Source organism: Drosophila mauritiana, chromosome X (assembly GCF_004382145.1).
Source record: "Drosophila mauritiana strain mau12 chromosome X, ASM438214v1, whole genome shotgun sequence".
Lineage (NCBI taxonomy): Eukaryota > Metazoa > Arthropoda > Insecta > Diptera > Drosophilidae > Drosophila > Drosophila mauritiana.
Window position 1 is genome coordinate 1,382,221 of NC_046672.1, and position 19,003 is coordinate 1,401,223.

Sequence of the window (19,003 nt, forward strand, 5' to 3'; positions counted from 1 at the left end):
TGGTTAGTGGTAATGCTCACGGCCCTCTGCATGTCGCCTCTTTGCACATTGTGCAATTTTTGTACAATAAGTGCTCCAGTTTGGACAGGCGAGCAGGAATGGATCGCACAGCGAAATGGCCAGTGAGCGAGTGTAGAGCGGAGAACGGCGAACGTTCTTCGTGCTTCTTCTTCGGACTTTCTCCTACGTTCTTTACTCTTTGTTCTGCTGAACGATTGTGTTGTTGTTCCGGCAATTCTGCTGCTTGAAGCTGCACTAATAACTATAATAAGAGCACTTGCGTTGTAAACCAAGCCACGAGCCTCTTTCATATCGATCTAGAGCTCAGTAACAAAACAGGTCCATTCTTAAGTCCCATAACGCAATGACTCAAATGTAACCAGGAATAAACCTCCATTACAGATTCGTGCTGCACTCAAGAAGCGACTGACTGACTTATTGTGGTCCCTGGATGCAGCGATTATGGTTGGCGAGGTGGAACTTGGGTTGGCCGCAGGAAGTAACCAAATCCTCGCTGGCGACCAAACAAAGATAGAGCGGTGGCCAAGTGCCGGACAATGGTGAGTGTCAAGTGTTGATATTTAAGCTTCAGAGCAACCAGTCCCTGGGGTTGCACCAACCCCTCCCTTCTCCCACACCCCCTTCAGATGCAAGGCAGTACAATTTGGCCACCGAAAGTACGAATTCTAGCAGGCGCGGGCAGAGGTTGGGGCAATGAATGTATGGCAGCTGCAATGCAGCAATGTCCTATGGCGGGGGCGTTTATGGGATGGGGCGTGGCAGCTGCACTTGTCCCACACAGTAAATTCAACTCAATTTAGCCCAGCTCTCAGTTCTCGGTTCCCAGTTGTCGTCCTTTCGAGGAAATCCCGTACTGCCCTGCGGCTGTTTTTCGTACACAGCTGCACCACACAGCGCCGTTCCTTCGTCCTCCGGAATGGCGACAAAAAGTACGCAACACTTGCCTTGCCGTGCCATGCCATGCCGGAAATGGCATTTAAGCGGATTCCGCCAAGTGCTTAGCTCACAGGATAGGGTGGGCGAAAGGTATGGCCCGATCTGAATAGCCAAAAGCCCATTCTGCCCACTTCACCGCCAAAATGCAACTTCCCACCCGCTGGGCCAACCTTTAAGGAGACGTCTGAATGATATTTGAAGACTCCCGTGGGGATAACAACCTGAATGCTGGGGAAAGCAGTGCTAGAGACATACATAAGTAACCGCTCTCGGTCGGTTGTTGCTGGTTGGACTCTCAGTGCAACAAACTAAACATCTTTCGAGATAGGAACCAAAGTAAATATTATGTGATATGACAATCACTGTATTGGATTACCATTTAAGTGCCGGCGCATCAAAATCTGACACACCCCAAATTTGTTGCCTGCCGCACGATGACAAGGACAAGGACAAGGACATTGACAAGAACATGATGGGGAGTCACCATCATCAGCAGACGAGCATAATTTCGGGCCATTATGTTGGGTCCGAATCCGCTTTGGCTATGACATAATGTCAAATGGCAGCGGGAAAGTTGGGGCAGGCCAGGAGGGGAGTTCGTGAGTTGAAGTATCCGCCCTCGAGTGCTCCCCCTTCTGGCCGGTGGCATAGTGGAAAGCTCCTTGCTGCACCGCCACCGAGCTTTTTTTAATGGAAGGCGATCCGCCGCCGACCTCCCCCCTGGAGGACCTTCCACTGGCCAAGTGCCAGGACCGTCGCTTCAAGCGCTGGCCGAGCTTTGGCCGGGCAATAACAAATCATCTGGCTTCGAAAGCTCCTTCAAAGAACAGCTGTTGAAAGGCGGCGCCACGATGACGCCACCGAATTGAGGGGCATCGAGGGGGTATCCAGCTCCCCGCATCCCGTATCCCACATCTCCTGACAGATGTCTAGACAAGGAGTTGAGAGGCACCTGCTGGGAAGGATAGTTCGGGGAGTTTGGCTCGTTTATTGATCGATCGATCAATCGATTTCCCAATGGAGCCGCAATGCCTGACCGCCGTTGGACGGGTGAAATAACGGAATCATTGCACAGAGCGCCGAGCATTTGTCGCCGCCCGTTTGCGTTTTCGCTGCGGTTTCTCTAGAGCACTTGCCAGCTTGCTGGCCCGTGCCCGTTGCTTTGCCCCAGCAAATAAACACATAAACAGATGAACACAAATAAGGACGGATGCTTGTGCACCTGCAGCACAGAGTGCACTATATGCCTGCTGCTATATAGTACATATGTATGTATGCATTTACACATTCAGCAGGTATTCATACGGCCAGAGTGCTTGTACTTTCAATGGGCGCCCACCTGCGTGGCATTTCAAACATTCCCACTCGCATTTAAAGCTACCGAATTATCAAAGGACATCCGTTTCCCAATCCAGAACTCAATCCGAAACTGTTCCGTGTGGCTAGCAACAAAAGGCATATCCGGCTAAACCGATCGTTATTCCAACTGGTGCTGGCTTATAAGCCATATTATTATCTTCTATTAGCCCGATATCGGCGTTTGCCTTTAAGCGAGCTGCATTGCAGCGCACTGATCGGACGGATTTGCCCGCTTGCTGGAACACCCTTAATTAACGCACGACCGCCCACACCCCCGCCCATATATATGTATGTTGTTTCCCAGTTTGTTCGGACTTATTTCGCTGTTTCTGTTTATATATTTTCCTATTTTCTGCTTCTCTGCTCTGCGTGCTGCCGCGGGCTGCGAACATCGTACAACGGGGCGTAAAGTGGCCAACAAGCCGTTAAACATGCCCCACCATTCTCGTCCATACCGCCCCTCCTGGCCCCTGGCCCCTGTCCCTTTTCCCTGCTAAGCTTCAAAACTGCAAAACTCGAGCCAAAGTTGGCTTCTGGGGGGAGTTGCATGGGCCAGGCTGGAAGCTTCTTCCCGTCCCCTTCCTTTCGAGGCAAGGAAGGAAAGGAGAACAATGCCGAGGCTTGGCATACAATTATGCAACAAGAACAACAGCAGCTGCAGGAAGACGTTGCAGATACATTACTGCAGCCATCCAGCTTGTGGATTTTGGCCGAAGAAGATTGGAAGGCTTGGCCAATAGTGCCAGAATAGGGGGGGTGGTGGCCAACGTCTGTTTCATCTGCTGCAAGTCGTGTGGCAAGCAAAGTGCCCATAAACTATGTTGTTCTACGGTGATTGAATCGGAGAGGCTCTTCCCCTGCTCTCCCCTCGCAAAAAGACGACATAGTTTGACTGACCCCTTCTCGCTTTCTACCCAGTACCTTCTGTCAATTGGGTCAAGTGAGTTCCGATCGCCCGGCTAGTCATTCGACCAATTATCCAAGGGCCGGTGGCTGGGTCGCCCTGTAATTGGAGATGCGCCCAAACGAGATTATATACGAGTGCCAGCAATTACCATTCAGTTTTCTATTTCGGGTTGCAGTCCGCCGGTCGATTAGGCCGCGTCCATCGATCGGCGACTCAATCTCCATCTGGCAGCTCCTCCTTCTCTGCAGTCCATCAATCAAGCGCCGCAGCCTTGCCTCATTCGCAGTTCCCCCGCTGAAGCCGCCACCTCCCCCCCTCCCCTTTGGGGCGACCTTTTGTGCAATTTGCGTGGGCAGTGGGTTCACGGTTCCCCAGGGAGGCGGAGAAGGTGGGCTTAGGCGCAGGGGTGGCCTAATTAATGCTCTTCTGCCCGCCGACATTTCATAATTGATGCCCAGCCGGGCAAAACAGGCCTGCACAAGTTGCATAAGAGGGCTTAGTGTTTAGAGGGACAGTCTGTTTAAACGTATCGGATCCTATTAATAGGGCTATCCACAGTATGCAGCTACATACTTCCAATCGGGATATACCCATAATCCTGCGGGCTCTCAAGAACTTCTTGATAGGAATGCTCACTTCATTCGTACCCCACCATAAAGCCCCTGCTTGTCCTGGGTTTGTTGCAATGGTTTGATTTGGCCAACTGCTCGGACTCGATTGGACTAGATCCGATCGAGCAGTCGTGCATTTGGCTGGGCGCTTTATGGCTTACTTATTTATGGTTCCTCCAATAAATATTGAGGACACTCGCAGACACGCACTCACTCACACTCACATTCACATTCACATTCACATTCGCATTCGCACGCCCTCTTGCCAACAACCATGTTGGCCAACTGATGACCCACTCTCGATGGGTGTGCTAGTATGTGTGCCGCACTGCATAAATCCTTATGGGCCGACTGTGTCCCCGCTCCTTCTCCTTCTCTTCTGGCCGGGCTCTAATGTGCGTCCTTGTTCGGCCTGCCATCCTGCCAGCCGGCCATCCTTTTTAGACCGCCAGCCAGTCATCCAGTCAGCTGCCCCCCGTGGGGTGCCTCGTTTAATTGGCCAACCGACTTATGGGGGCTGGGGCCGGGCAGGACATGAAGGACATGTTAGCCATTTGGCAACTGACAAATGCCGCACGAAAACGCCGCCACAGGCGGACTTTATTGAATTTGCTCTTTTGGCCCAGCGACTTTTCGCAACTGCAGTTGTAACAATCGCACCATTGTAGCTGCAACACAGCGATTGCGAATCCGATTGCGACACAATGGCGGATGCGGCGCGACTTCTGCGGTTATCGTCCTGACTGGGCCAAGACGCCGCCCCCGCATCCTCCATCCGCCATTCGCCATCCTCCGCCTCTTATTTTCATGTGAATGGGTCGTGGGCAGAAGGGAAATCGAACGCAATGCGAATCAAGAGGTCAGCAGATTGTGTTTCAAGCCTTAAACTGCAAGTTGCTTCCACGTTTCTGAGTATTTATTCAAAAATGTAGGAAAAAGTATCCAGACAATTAAAGCCAACTTAAAGTGTTAACTTTTTTCTCGGTGCATCGAGACGGCTGCTGACATTTCGCTTCGATTGAACAGTTGCTATTGCTAAGTGCCGCCTCGGGCGGTGTTACCAACCCCCAACCCCCTCCAACCGTTTCAGGAGGCACTTCCTCCTTTTTGGCCTAATAGATGTGTACAGCGATGTCGGCGGCATTTCAATTTAACTTGCCACGTGTCAAAGCCGCTCGCAATCCACAGTGACACTCACAAAAGGGGGACTGTGCTGGGCTGGGGTGCCTTCCACTGCCTTCTACTTTATGGTTGCTGTGGCTGCCGAATCGATTTACGCCAAAACTTGCGCTACAATGAGCCCCTGCAGTGCTCCCCACAAGCCAAGCGCCAGGAACGCCCGGCAGGTGGCGCCTTAATAGCCGCAAAACACCTTTTGGCCTTAATGCCAGCTGACACAGTCCGTCCGTCCGTTTGTCCGTCCGCGCGGACGTGAAACTCAATTAAGGTGCCGACTCTTCGCTGTTTCTTTTGGTCCTGCGACTACGCAACCGGCACTGCCTTTAGCTCTTCCAGCTTTGCAATACGCATTAAATACCATTTCTTTCTCCATTAATTTGCCACCAGAATCTTTGGTAGTCTCCTCCAGAGTGGTTCTTAATACTTGATGACATGCTTTAAGTCATACATGTCATACAAGTCGTGTCTTAAGGATTTCGATATCTCAAACGTGTTGTCTTCAAAATAGTTGAAACAAAACATGCTATTCTTTCGCTTCAATCTGGACTGAAGGGCTTAGTGGTTGAATTTCCACAATGTAAGTGTCGTCCCAAATCCTCGACCGCTGCCCTTCCTTTTTAACTTTTTGGGGTGCGTGCAGTGGGCCCGAAAAACCAGAAAACCAGAAAACCAAAAAAGAGCCAGCAGCTGGCTCTTTGACCTTGAAATTCGTAACTCGATATAATGAAAATGCCCCAAAAAGCAAGCGATGTTTTTGTTGTTCCTTGCTTAGGCCACGACGCCATTTCGGGCCAAAACGGGCGACTGGCAGTGGAATTGGCTATAATAAAACGCAATTGTTCGGGGTGCGTGAGGGGTATGGTGGGCGGTTTGCTGTGGAAGCCACCCGAGGGGAAATGAAATATTAATAACAATGAAAGCAACAAGAGCAGAGGAAATCAAGATACCACAAGGCTCATCCCCAGTCCCTCGTCCCTCTTCCTCCGTCAGCCGTCCTCCGTTTAGGACTTGTCATAAAAATAACTGAAAGCGGATATCGGCGGTGTTCCGGAGGACGGTGGGCGGAGGAGCTCGGGAAGCCCACTTGGCTTCGACCTTGGGCACTTGGACTGCGGTCGCAAGTGCTCCGTAAAGAGCGTAAATAGCTGCCGGCATGGAGTGTCCCGGGGACAATTAGTGACTGGACACATTCAAAGGCACTAGTCGGGACACACGGGAGGTACTTTTTGGGGGGTGTTGGTTGGACTTATTAATGACTTTCAGCGACGCTTTTTCCTGCGCTAACGCGTAATTTAAGCCCAAATCATTTATTATGCTTCCCCGTCAATAACGTCAATAACGTCTACCGCCTGTTTGGCTAGAAATCAGTTTGCTTCTGCTAGAATCTGTGCTGTATGACAATCAAAACGATAGGAGTTCCTTTCAGTTATTGCGCTGTGCAGCAAGTGGGTCACCATATTTATTCCCCGAAGCTGTCTGACTGCTGCTAAACTGATGCAACTTTTGTGAGCGATTAGGGAAACGGTTTATTTCTGGGGAATCAGCCTGGGGCACTTGGGGCTGCACTGCATCTTCGGCCAGCGGCCTTAATTAATGTGCCACAAGTGCAGGAGGTGGAGACCAGGAGCGGTCTGAACTTCTCGGGCTTCCTGCGGCACCGCAAACGGACAGCTGACAGCGGACAGCGACGCATGCCACCTGCAACTTCCGTTTCCGGCCGCCGGCGTCAACAACCACGTGCAAAGTGCTGCACCTCAGCAGGGAGCTTAAAATCGATGGAAAAACGAGCCGGCGAGCACGGCTGCTTGTCCTGACATTTTCGGGCATGTTGACTGTTGAAATTTATTAGGAGTACGCCGCAACCCGGCCCGAAAACAAGCAAGGACACGGCGAAGCAGCCAGGAGCTGCCAAAATGGGAAATGATACAAAGCGAGCGAAATGAAACGAAAGAAACGAACCGAAGCCAAACGAAAAAACCATGCCAAAGTGGAAATTAATCCAATATACCCGTTCGTTAACCCTATAAAGCCAGTTGTTTTTCCAGTTGACACATCTTGACTTGTACATAAACAGGGATTTGCGGTGTTTAAGCGGTTACCTAATGGGAAGATTTCAAAGCGAAATGGATGCTGGTGATCATGCAAGGCAAGGAGTCTCCTGGGGTTAAGTGCTGGCACTGCACCTCCAGTTGCCTACCTTGCCTTCTAATTAATAGAACGCAATTTATTGCGCCGCCAAACGGAAATGAGCAATGTGAGGGGCGCGGAGGGGGCTGCTTAATTAAAAAGCCCCAGAAATTTAATAAATTTATAATGAGCGTAATTAGCGAAGGAGCCGCCGGAGACGGAGAGCCGCGGAGAAGTAAACGTGGCCATAAATTCAATGGCGTCATCAAGGTTTTCCAAATGCCTCTACTTCGCTCCGTGCTCGTAAGTGAGCTGCGCACGCGATGCAGCTCCAGCTGTCCCTTTCCCACGCACTGCACCCGCTCTCCCCTCACCCCCCTCCCCACTCCACCCGCCGCCTCGCTGAGCAACCCTTAGTTCGTTCTACCCTCGTATTTATTACATTTCAATATTTTTGGCATGCCTCCGCATTTCCCCGCGGAGTTTCCCGCTCCGCTTTCCCCACTTGTGTGTCGTGTCGCTAACTTTTTAAAAGCGGCGGCATGTCTGCCGGGCCGTGGTGCAAAGTTGAGGGCCACACTCGGAGAAACAGGGGTCACAGAGGATAGCAAACCCACTGCCCATAAACACGAACTCGTTTGCTGATCTTGAGTGGCTTTCAGGTGGAACATATCGTCATGAATTCGCGGTGGTACCGCAGTGCGTATGAGTAATTTGTGTGTGTGTGTTGATTACGTATACGTCGGTTGTTCTCAGTGCATCCTGCAGCGGGGTCACATTTGAAGCCATTTTCCAGGACCCGCAACCGGCGCCGTCGAGTATGCAACGCCGTTTCGTGTTGGGCTATAATTAAGTGAAATCCAGCGCGGAGCTAAAATTCAAATTTCGAACTTCGGCTGGCTGTTGCTATTGCTATTGTTATTGCTGTCTCTGCCTCTGTTTGACTTTCTTTCTTTTGGTCCGCGGCACTGGAAATGTGGGACTTTGCTTGACTAGAAATGGGCGTGGCCGCACTGGGCCCAATCCCGCTTTTCTTCCTGTCGCGGCTGTTACGTGTCTGCCTTTCCTGGGATCCTGGAGTCTTGGGGTCTTGGGGTCCCGGGGCCTAAGGGATTGGGTGGGGCGTCGGCTGAAGAAGCCAGAGACGAGCCGAAATGTAAAGAATTTCGTGCGAAAAGTTTTGGCCACTTTGCTAGCTTGGCTCCAAAGCGACCGCAGCCAGAACAGAATTGCCTCGTTAAGTAGGGATTGAGTTGCACATGTAGAAACTGTGTATGCAACAAATCGATATTTTAAAATGGCTTTCTCGTTGTATAAGCGTAATATTTGAGTAAAAACAACACCGTTGGAGTGCAAAGGTCATGTTATATGTACCTAGCGGACATACCAAAACTTTTCAAAAACTACATTATTTTCGCAAAAGAACTACTCTTCGTAGACGGTCTTCAAAGTGAAAGACTACTTGCTATCCTGTAATTCTGTATGCCAAAGCCCGACTCGTATATCATTTAAGCCTCTCCCATTTCTTCGTGCTTTTCCAGGGGGAGTAGTTGGCCGTAGTAGTTTATATTTTCATTTCCGCAAACTTATCCATAGCCAATCTATATCCGTCCGCATTTGCATTCTTCGCATTTCCCGACGGCATCAGACGCTCCGTTCCACGGCTTTGGCGACCGGCGGCGTCTGAGTTAGGGCACCACTTCTTCCCCATCCCTCCTTTCGCCCGCCTCGTTTGTGGGCCCTCTTTTTCCGCTGCAAGCCAGCAAGCCAGCAAGCCAGCCCCCGCCCCTTTCGATGTCGTCACTCTGGCTGGTGGCAATCAGCTGTTCGGCTCCTCTTCGTCAGCTGTCGGCTGCTGCGGCGGCACTGCGCACGCGTCGCTGGAAGTCCGGCGGCTCTGTCACATGTTTTTCGAGCACGCTCAAGCACGAAGCGACGCGAACGGACACGAAGAGGTCTTCCAGTGTGCCAGAAAGAGCAAGAGCGAGCGGAAGGCGCGGCCGAAGGCGAGCCGACTCCTCAGTGTGTTAGTGTGTTTTGCGTGGAAGAGGAGGTGTGTGAGTGTCGGTGGCGGGTGTTGGGTGGTGTGTGGTGGAAGTGCTAACGGTAACGGTCGCCTAGCGGTAACGGTAACGGGAACGACAGGCGCAATAGCAGAGAAGCCAGGAGACTCACATTCACAATCAGAATCAGAAACAGAAACAGAATCGGAATCATTGTCAAGACCCCCAGTCAACAGCAGTGCGACAGGAGAGTTGCAAAATCACAAATTAGCGAGAAATCAAGCGAAAAATCCACGAAATTCGAGAGAGCTGCAGCGGTAAATGCTAAGTGCGAATTACTAAATGCCAGCGCCCGAACCAGCGCCAATCAATCAATTAGGCCCAGTGGGGGTGCTACCACAGCCCCACCAGCAACAATTCGGCCGGAGAGAGCAGCCGGGGACACAGTGACAGCGACAGAGATAGCGACATATAGCGAGAGAGAGACATAGAGAAAGTGCAAGAGAGAGAGCGTGGCGGCAGTGACAGCAGTTAAAAATCAATATCCGTCTAAAGTTTATTTCGGTTTCGGTTCGGACACCTTGGAAACTTGAAGTTTCCCTAGCCGAAATTTCCATCAAAATCAATACAACCCAAAAAAAAAAAAAAAAACTCAACGCCATTAACTTGCCAATCGCGTCCGCTTCGTGCTACAAATTTAAGAACGTTTTTCGCGAACGTAATCGTGTGTCCATTTTGTGCTAAGTCCGAACCATAGAGTTAACGAAGTAATCAACAGTTTACGAACAACTTGCTCCATCCATGCCGCGTGTGCTAGTTAAGCTACAAACGCTGCAACCAGTCTAATCCGCACAGCTAATCCACGTCCAACCGAAAGGTGAGTACCGCAATCCCAAGTCGAGTGAGTGTGTGTGCATGAATGAGTGTGTCGTAGGTCAGAGCTTTCGTGCTTCATGATCAGCCAGGCAGCAGCTCTGCATGTTGCATGTTGCATCCGCAGCTGCATCGGCATCTTCATCTGCATCTGCATCCCAAGCCATGAATTTGCGGCACAGCAGGAGGCACTGCCACCAAGCTGTTCGAAATCCCTCGCTTGGATGCCTCGCGCTCAGCTGAGCGTTACACAAGCACACACAAGCGCAGACCGCAGCAAGAGTCAGCTGTTCGTATACCCGAGTCCATGTCCCCATCCCCATCCCCACCGCACTGCCCACAGCTCCCCATGGCGCCTGCCCCATGGAACAGCCGGCAAACCGACATTCGCACGAATGCCAAATCGATATCCCCCTCTGCCGCGGGCAGCTGTTTCCAGCTAGCAGTTCCACCGGTGGAAAATCAGATGGTCGGTGGGGGAGGCTACCGGTCGCTTCCATCACTTCCAGCCCAAATGGATCATTGAAAGCCGCTAGTGAGATTCACAACTACCGGTGTCCACTGTGATCGCACTTATATTATATTATATTATATTATTTATATATGTACAACGTTAACGTTATGCATACACTATATATGTATGCATTTATTTGTTAAGATAAGTCATCGTTGACTGGATAGGGATCATGCTGAGTTTTCGGAAACGGACTGGAAATTACGTGATTTCGTAAGCGTTGAGCCGACTTCCAGTCGCACTCCGCTTTCCCGTTGTCCGATTGTCGAGCGATTTCTTTTTCGATTCTTTGCCACTTGCAATCGCCGTTCTCTGAGTCTTTTGTGTTATTGACCAGCCGCCGAAAGCCGGCACCAACAGCTGACCACGCGTAAGGAGTCCAGAGCAAGTGCGTCCGTCAAGTTGGCTTCAGGAGTTGGGAAAAATCGACAATGACTTACGAAATACGGAGAGTGGGAGCTGGGGCACAGGGGCTGTGGGCGAGGGTCGCAACGATGCCGGTGCCATAAAGTGCCGGTACGGAGAAGCAAAGCGAGGCCCATTACCGCTAACTGGAAGCGGCGAGCCACCGATTCCGCATCCGAAAGAACCCGAGTCATCCCTTGGACGCCACGAACCCACAAGCCGGCCCCAACGAAGGGCATCCAAGTTGCGAATACCCTTGCCGAGTGGGGTATTGCGGTAGTAAAATGGAAAGTCACGAAGTTCCTTACCAAGTTTGAAATCAGCTACCAATGGTACAAGATTTTGAGGTGCAAATATCTCAGCTCTGGACTGCCAAACTTTGGATGTGGGAGTGAATTAGGTGCATGGGTTAGATAAACACGGAAAGGGTATTCGATTCGGGTTGTGGAAAGGACTGTCGGCTTGGAAAGGAGCACAGCTGAGTGGAAGGAGCGGGACGGCGCTACGTTGAGCGACAGAGAGCGAGCGAGCCTGCGCCCAGCTGGAAGTTCCAATTGCGGCGGCAACGCAACTGGAGTTGCCGACAACTGAAACCGACTGCCGACGACTGTCGACCGAGTGGCAAGTGGCAAGTGGCGTTGGCGTTGGCGTCGCTGCCCCACTGGCATCTTCGCTTCGTGGTGCACGATGGCTCGGGCCAAGAATCAGTCGTCGTCGAGCTTTCAAACCGTTTGCAGCGAGCGCCAGAGCAGCACCGCCAAGGATCCCTGTCCATCCAGTCGAGCCTGAAACTCCAGCCACAAACAGCCAAGAAGCAGCAGCAGCAGCAAGCAGCCGCGAAGCAGCAGCAAGCGAAAGCAGCAAGCAGAGAAAGGGACAGAGACAGAGGGAAAGAGAGCCAAAGTAAATTGGCCAGAAAGAAGTTTTTCTTTCGCCTAATTCTTTTTTTTCGCTGTGTGTGTGAGTGAGTGGAGTGGTGTGGCATGGTGTGCCATGGTGTGGCATGGTTGTTGTGTGCCCATTGATTGTGAACCTTTTTTTTTTTGCTAGTGCACCTTTTTTTCTGTGGCTTCTTGCAGCAATGGTGGTATCGCATAACCAACAGCACGTGCTGAGTGGGCACTTCCTTTCCGTCCAGTGAAAGCGCCGCTGCAGCCGGAGTTGCATCGATTATTTCGGTGCCGCTGGCCTGGGCTGCGATCAAAGGAACTGCTCCCGAAATAGCCGCCTCATCCAGCATTTCCGCACTCAGCCGGCGGGCAGGGAAAGTCGAGGACGAAGGCCCAGCCCGATCTCACCCTCCATGTGTGAAGTGCCGGCAGCTCCAAGAACGCAAAATTCAAAAATAACCAAAAAGAGTGCGATGAATCATCGCGGGCCTCGGATACGGCACTTCGTGCAACTCCGGCGCAATGGAGCGCGTCGCTTTTGGCCACGGGCACGCGACCAAACTGCAGTTTCTAGAGGAGAACCTGCAGGATTGCGCCAGCCGGGCGGCTCCCGCTCCCATACACATGCAGACAGACGTACGAGAAAGGAGTTCGTGCTAGCTGCTTTTTATAGTTATCGCCCGGCAGGCTGAAACAGGCCCAAAAACAAAGGGGGTGGCACGATGACGACGCCTTCAACGTCGCCGTTTCCATCGCCATCGTTGCCATGGAGCGATGACGACATCTTTGCTTCACTGCTGGCACACGGGGTGCAAGGGTTGATCAGTTCGTCATGAGGGGGGCTAAAAATTAATACTATAGTCCAACGCTGATGGTTATGGTTAAGGACCATAAAAGTTATTTAAACTACAGTTTAGTTGCGGAAGAGGAAAGGTCGTAGCCTATTCGGTAAACACTTGTCCATCACTGTTCCTCGAGCCGTGATGGTAGCACTCATATGCCCTGCAGGAGTGACCAATGGTGGTACTCGACCTATAGTAAGCCACCTTTGCGTTCGTTGCTGCCGGTCTATACGATGTGTGCAAGGCAGCCTAAGTTCAATGGATTTTATGCGCTGTAACTCCGGCTGGGCTCCGCCATCCCCTTCCTGTTCCTCTTCCTCCTGCCTCCTGTCTGTGCTGTGGGCCGTCTTTTTATAGCAGCTCCTCGGCTGTTTTCCTCGCCCGGATGCCGGCTGTCTGGCAGGTCCACCGGGAAGTGGATCGGGCGAAGCCAAGGAGGCAACTTGGGGAAGGGGAGCAACCGGGTGCTCCGAGTGGGGAAAGTAGTAGCCCTGCTCATAGATGGTGCGGTGTGAATGAACGGGATGAAGGGTGGAGGGTGGCGGGTGGCGGTTTCGCATGTATTCCCAAGCTAACCGGCTGACTCTGCTTTTTCTTTCAGATCCGACGATTGACGAAAAGGGTCGAACGGCAAACGCGAAGAAAGTTAAGAGATAACAAACTGAAGAATCGAGAGATAAAAGATAAGAACATTTAAGAATAAAACAAAAATCGAATTTTCATGTTTAAATCACAAAACCAAAATTATCGATAAAGAAATTAAAGGAAAACCAAAGAGAGAAAAACCAAATATAAAGTAAATTGCTACCAGTAAACGCTAGTCCAAATCTTCACTATATGAATATATGTATACTATATATATTTAACTAATAATACTTCAAGAGAACACGCCAATTGCCGCAACTTTACTCCAACCCGTAAAAAAGCAAAGATTTCCATTAAACGAACGCAAAATACCAAATACCTAACAACACAGCTTCGAAGTGTGCACAATAACAAAGTAAAAAGTTATTAACCAAAACCAAAGAAAGACACCCAAATCAAAACCAAGACAAATTATTATTAAACAAAACCGAAAACCGAAAGACAATTAAGCAAAGTCGAAGAAAAACTGCGCCAAAGTCACGGCCAGCAAACACAAAGTACAACAAACAAACACAAACACATACACAAGCAACAAGCAGCAAAAGCAACAGCAGTTGCGAAGTGAAGCGTTTCCACTGACCACGCCCACTCCCCGCGGCTGAGCAATCCGCCCCTTGCAGCAATTTTCCGATTTGGCAGCGCATCGTTTCCGAGAAATCTTGCGTGCGCCGGGAAAACTGAAGCGCCAGTGTCGGTTGGTTAACAAGAGAACACCCAGAGTACACCCTCTTTTTTTTCGAGTGTGCGAACCAGTTTTTTTTTGTGTGTGACCCAAACCAAAGGCAAGAACAACAGCCACAACTGCACCAACTGTGATGGGAGATCAGCCAAAGGCAACGACAACCACCGGAGGAGCAGCTGGCCCAGTTCCTGAAGGCGACGCCGTGATGGCCACCACCAACCAGGACGCACTGGCCAAGGGCGCAGGAGACGGTCCTGCCCAAAACGCTGCTCAGGAGCCAGGACAGGCGGAGCACGGTGAGCAAGGTGAGCCCGGGGATGCTGGCGATGGCGGCGACGATGGCGCCACCGATGCCGGGGCCAGCTCGCTGCCCCCATCTGAGATTGGTGGGCGAGCGCCCCTGGACACGGCCTGCTCGGACGCCGACGGAGGAGCCCCCTCCAGCCTGGCCGGCGGAATTGTGGGTCCGCCCAGCCCGCTCACCGGCTGCTACCTCCTCATCGTCCTGGGCGAGCCGCACTCCGAGGAGCACAAGGACAATATCTTGCAGCATCTGCTCAAGGGTGAGTTCAAGTCTTATATTCCTTACCTTATGTTGTTTCACATGCCCACGATTTCGACACCTGGGAGTGTGGAACATAACACGATGGTTGGCCTTTGTAATCTTGCAAGTGGAAAGTATTCAATGTTACTGTCCGATTTGCATAGGTTTGTTGATCCTCGATATTCAAGCAGAAAATTCGTGCCGCTTGTTTGCCAGTGAAATTTTCGAATTGGCAATAAACCGAGGCCAAGAAAATATCATTGGATTAAATGCATATTGCGATGCGAGAGTAGAAAGTAAGGGAATGCAAATGAGGATTGGGAGTCCATGATTGAATGCCCATGGTCGCGGTCGCGGTCAAGCCTGGCCGATTCGCGTCGCGTGTCCCGTTTGGGCCCACACCACACACCACAAGCCCGTTTCAGACTCCCGTCTCCACTCCATTCCAATTAGGAGCGATCCACCCACTCCGTCCAGCCTCTCCAGCATTTTCACACTTTGCTGGCCGCCGTCGTCTCGTCTGCTGCTGCTTCTAATTAGCAGGTGGAGTGGCTGGAGCGGGGCTGCGGATGGTGGATGTTGGGTAGTAGCTTCCACTAGCTGTTCCAGCTTCATCTTTCACTTTTCTCTGCCATGCTCCAACACACACAGATTCTGATCTGATAGTGAGAGGAAATAGGAGAGGTAAATGGCAGATTAAACGAAAGAAACGATAGGCCATTCATTTGTGATACGATTTGGTTTGTTTGGTTAGAAGTATCTAATACCCAATCACTGGAAGGGGATGAGAAATGAAAAGTGCTGACTCGTGGGTTCACTGTAAGGGGCTTGTCCCGGTGCGAAGCCTCCTTGCCACTAGCTGGTAGCCACTCCAATTACGCGCTGCCTGTTAATCGCGTTTCCATTTCCGTGCTCACGGACAGACCAGGTCAGTGCGCTCCACGTTCGTGTCCTGGTTGCTGGTTGTCGTGCTGGGTGCAAAGTCCTGTCCGCAAATTCAATCGGGAATGTCGCTGGTAATTCGATTTAAGCAAATTGCGCATGAAAGTATGCAGGCTTCTGATGCGAAGTTGCAGTGCACCCACTTTGCCGGTTTAATTAAAATCGAAAGCATACCCGCACCCAGAAACTGGGAGGCAGGACAAACAGAGGCGAATTGTTTACTTTTAATTGTATTAATTATTTTCATGTTGATTGCATTACAAACAGCAACATGCAAACAACAACGCCAGCTTCAGTAAAAAAAGGGCAATTGGGTCAGAGTTGTGAGCTCTGCGCCGCGTACAAATACAGATACAGATACAAATCCGGATACAGATACAGATACATATACAGGTGCAGATGCAGATGCAGTGCGCAGCAGACTGCAGATTATTAGCAAATATTTGATTTATGCAGGCGACAAGCCGGAATGGCTGAATGGGAATGGGAACGTGACTAGGGAAAAGGGTAAACACCAACTAGCCCATCGGGAGCACGGAATCCCCCAGAATTCGTACGGTTGAGGATGTGCCATAATTGCCGGACACGAAACTGCTCCCACTCGTCCTACCACACGGAAATTGCGAAACTTTGCCCGTGCGACACCGAAAATTAGTCAGCAGCCGGAGGCGGGGATGTGGATTACCTGTAGGTTTAGCCACAGCTGGCAAAAAAAAGGCTAAAAAAAATACTATTTGCTCAGCTCCGCGAGTGTGCACTGAACACATAGGCGGCCAGTGGCGTGGAAAAAGGGGAACAAATGTGGCGGCCCTCTTTTTTAATTGATTTCAAAAGTGCGGCGGTAGTTCAGCGGAAGGCGAAGAATACAAAACACAAAAACTAGCCACATTGAATAGTTTATCCCATTGTCCTATTTTTCTGTCCCATCGATTGTTTTACTCCAATGACAAAAACCACAAAATGGATTTTGAGCCTTCTCCTCCAGACTTTTGTCGACTTCACTTTGCCGCTCCATGTTGATCGATTATATTGTAACAACTATGTACGTGGCCCAACTGCAGTCGGTCTGCCTGGAACCTTACCGATTTCGAATCCCTTTTAATTAACTTAAAAATTAATCAATAAAAAAGAGTGACTTTCAAGGTCGGCCACTCGCGGTTGGGTGGGGAATCACATAACATTATTATGACAACTGTTGTCGAAAAAGGCCAAAGAGCAGAGGGTGGTGATGGGCGTGGCACGAAAATGTGTGTAGGCCCGAAAATCGATCAAATAAACGGGTAGACAGGGCAGAGACAAGCAGGCCAGGGAGGCCCGAGGCGAAGAAGACGCGTGACAAGCTTCGATTTTGTCGATATTTTTAGACGGACCCCGGGGAGGGGGATGGCTCCCGGGGGACTGAGTCCTCGGACTGCGTGACAATGGCCCGGGATACGACAGCTGGACGATGGCGCACAGGATGCCGTCGGCGCCGACAGAAATCTCTTCCCAGGGAACATGCTACGTGACACTGTTGGTGGCATCCAAAACCCCGAAAAGCTGGACACGTACAAAGTTTCGCTGACAATGCAATGACAGCAATTTCAGCTGCACTCACTTCACTGCTCGCAATGCAAAAGGGGAAAGCCAAGCACTCTGCTGACAGCCAACTAAACCAGTACCGCTCGATCCCGAAGTGTGCGGCAGGAAAGGATGTAACTTTGCTGCATTGTGGGATCTTGCACAGAGTTCACTCGAATGCTTCAGCCTGGCCACGTATCATTGCCTACATCTAGGCAACGCAGTTAGCAAGCCTCGGAGATTCATTCGTATATGATATTGTTGCGAATATAGTGTTGAGACAGCTTATACCTTGAGCTTCACCTCATGTTCACCACAGGCGTATGCGGCGTATACGCAATAATCGATTTTGAATAGAAAAACCCTTAGGAAGAAGTGGGGCGTTGTGCTGGGTGGCCATGTTGGTGGTGCACAGTGTACAGTGGACCGCCTCCGGCCAAGCCGAACCACACTTGCGTCATCAATCCGCACATAGACAGACGCACACACACACAGGGACGGACAGGCGGGGACATTAAAAATGCTTTTATTGCAAATTAATTGCTTTGAAGTGCATTGGAGGGCACCACACCAACGTAGCCTGTTACACTTTCGTATGGTCACAGATCATGCGACGCACCCGTGGTCAGCCGCAGACCACGCCCAAACCCAGCCTGCCCCCTTGCCCTCTGCCCTCTGGCCTCCGGGCCATGCCCTGTGGTCTGTTTTCTGTTTCTGGCCCAGCTCATGTTACGTTCGTTTCATTTTAATTAGTTTGCGCCCAGGTCGTTTCTGTTTCGCTTTGAGCTTCGTGATGAGCGTGTCATTAAATTTGCAATTTAATTTCTCATTATTCTAATGAGCAAATGCACGGCGAAACTGGAGACGAACGACCGAATCGGAAAAGGTGTTCGAAAGCGGCGCTTGGCGAATCTTTAGACGATGCGGATTGCGCTGACCTTTGGCCCGAAAAAGAGTTTGGAAAAGGATTTGGCCGAGACGTGAGCTAATTAGCTGCTAACTGCTAACTGCTTGTTGATGGCCCGGCTCACTTGACCACAAAATTGAATTGTCCACACCAATGCGAAATTCATGAGCAACAACTCTAGCGTTGGGGCAAGGATAAGTTGGCAGGATAAAGTGCCGCCGTGCAACTATCACTGCGGCATCTGATCCCCAAACACTTTTTGGCCCAAAGTTTCGGCCAACAAGAAGGAGAAAATAAAAGCCATTTCCGAGCGGCAATTTCATGAATTCTCTCAACTGCCTTGGCAATGCCGTAAAGAAAATGGTGTGCCCATAAGCCCCACGATCCAATTCCCAGTTTATACTACTCGTATATATATACATATGTACGTTGTGTGTTTGCAAACTTGAGTAACTTTGGCCTCGTGTGTGTGGTAAGCAGGGCTTGATGTGTCATGGTTCGACATGGAGATACCCTCTGCAGTAAAAAAAGGAACTATAAAACGAGCGGACAGAGCTACCAGCTAGGAGTTTTCCATAGATATGACCTGACCAGCATAGCCCGGATGTGGTAGCCAGTGCCTAATCCTCTCCTGCTGCCGGTGGATGGGTCAATGGACTGGCGGCCGAACAGGAATGTGAAATGTATGTATTGCCCGGCTGGCAGGCATTTTGCTTACAACTGCAAATGCTGGCGAAGAGTTGGCTGTTGCAAAGTGGGACGCTCCCAGCCATGGTCAGCTATAAAAATTCCTATCTCATTACATTTAAAGTGAAATACAATTCGGCTAATGCAATTGGCACACGAACAAGACGCAGGACCAGCACCTGGGCGCTGAAGGAGGAGAGTGGAGTCGTGTGTGCCCACTCACGTAACTAAAGCCTTTCATTTTGATTAACGTGCCCTCGTCCTCACGGCGGCAAAATGGGTTTACGAGCGCCAAAGAAACTGAAAACGGCTAAATGGGAAGGTGGCTCCGAGTCCAACTCGGACTTTGAGTCTTGCTCAGCCACAAAA

The 19,003-nt window shown here is 50.7% G+C and overlaps 1 protein-coding gene across 2 annotated transcripts in view; it reads left to right on the plus strand.

Annotated features, from left to right (window-relative positions):
• LOC117146419 (microtubule-associated protein futsch) overlaps nucleotides 1-19,003 on the plus strand; it is a 55,329-nt gene that overhangs the window by 2,515 nt on the left and 33,811 nt on the right. For both annotated transcript variants that reach the window (XM_033312621.1, XM_033312622.1), the window contains exons 2-3: nucleotides 403-560; nucleotides 13,269-14,557. In XM_033312621.1, the coding sequence (XP_033168512.1) occupies nucleotides 14,128-14,557 (430 nt within the window). In that variant the 5' untranslated portion in view covers nucleotides 403-560; nucleotides 13,269-14,127. The remainder of the gene's footprint in view (nucleotides 1-402; nucleotides 561-13,268; nucleotides 14,558-19,003) is intronic.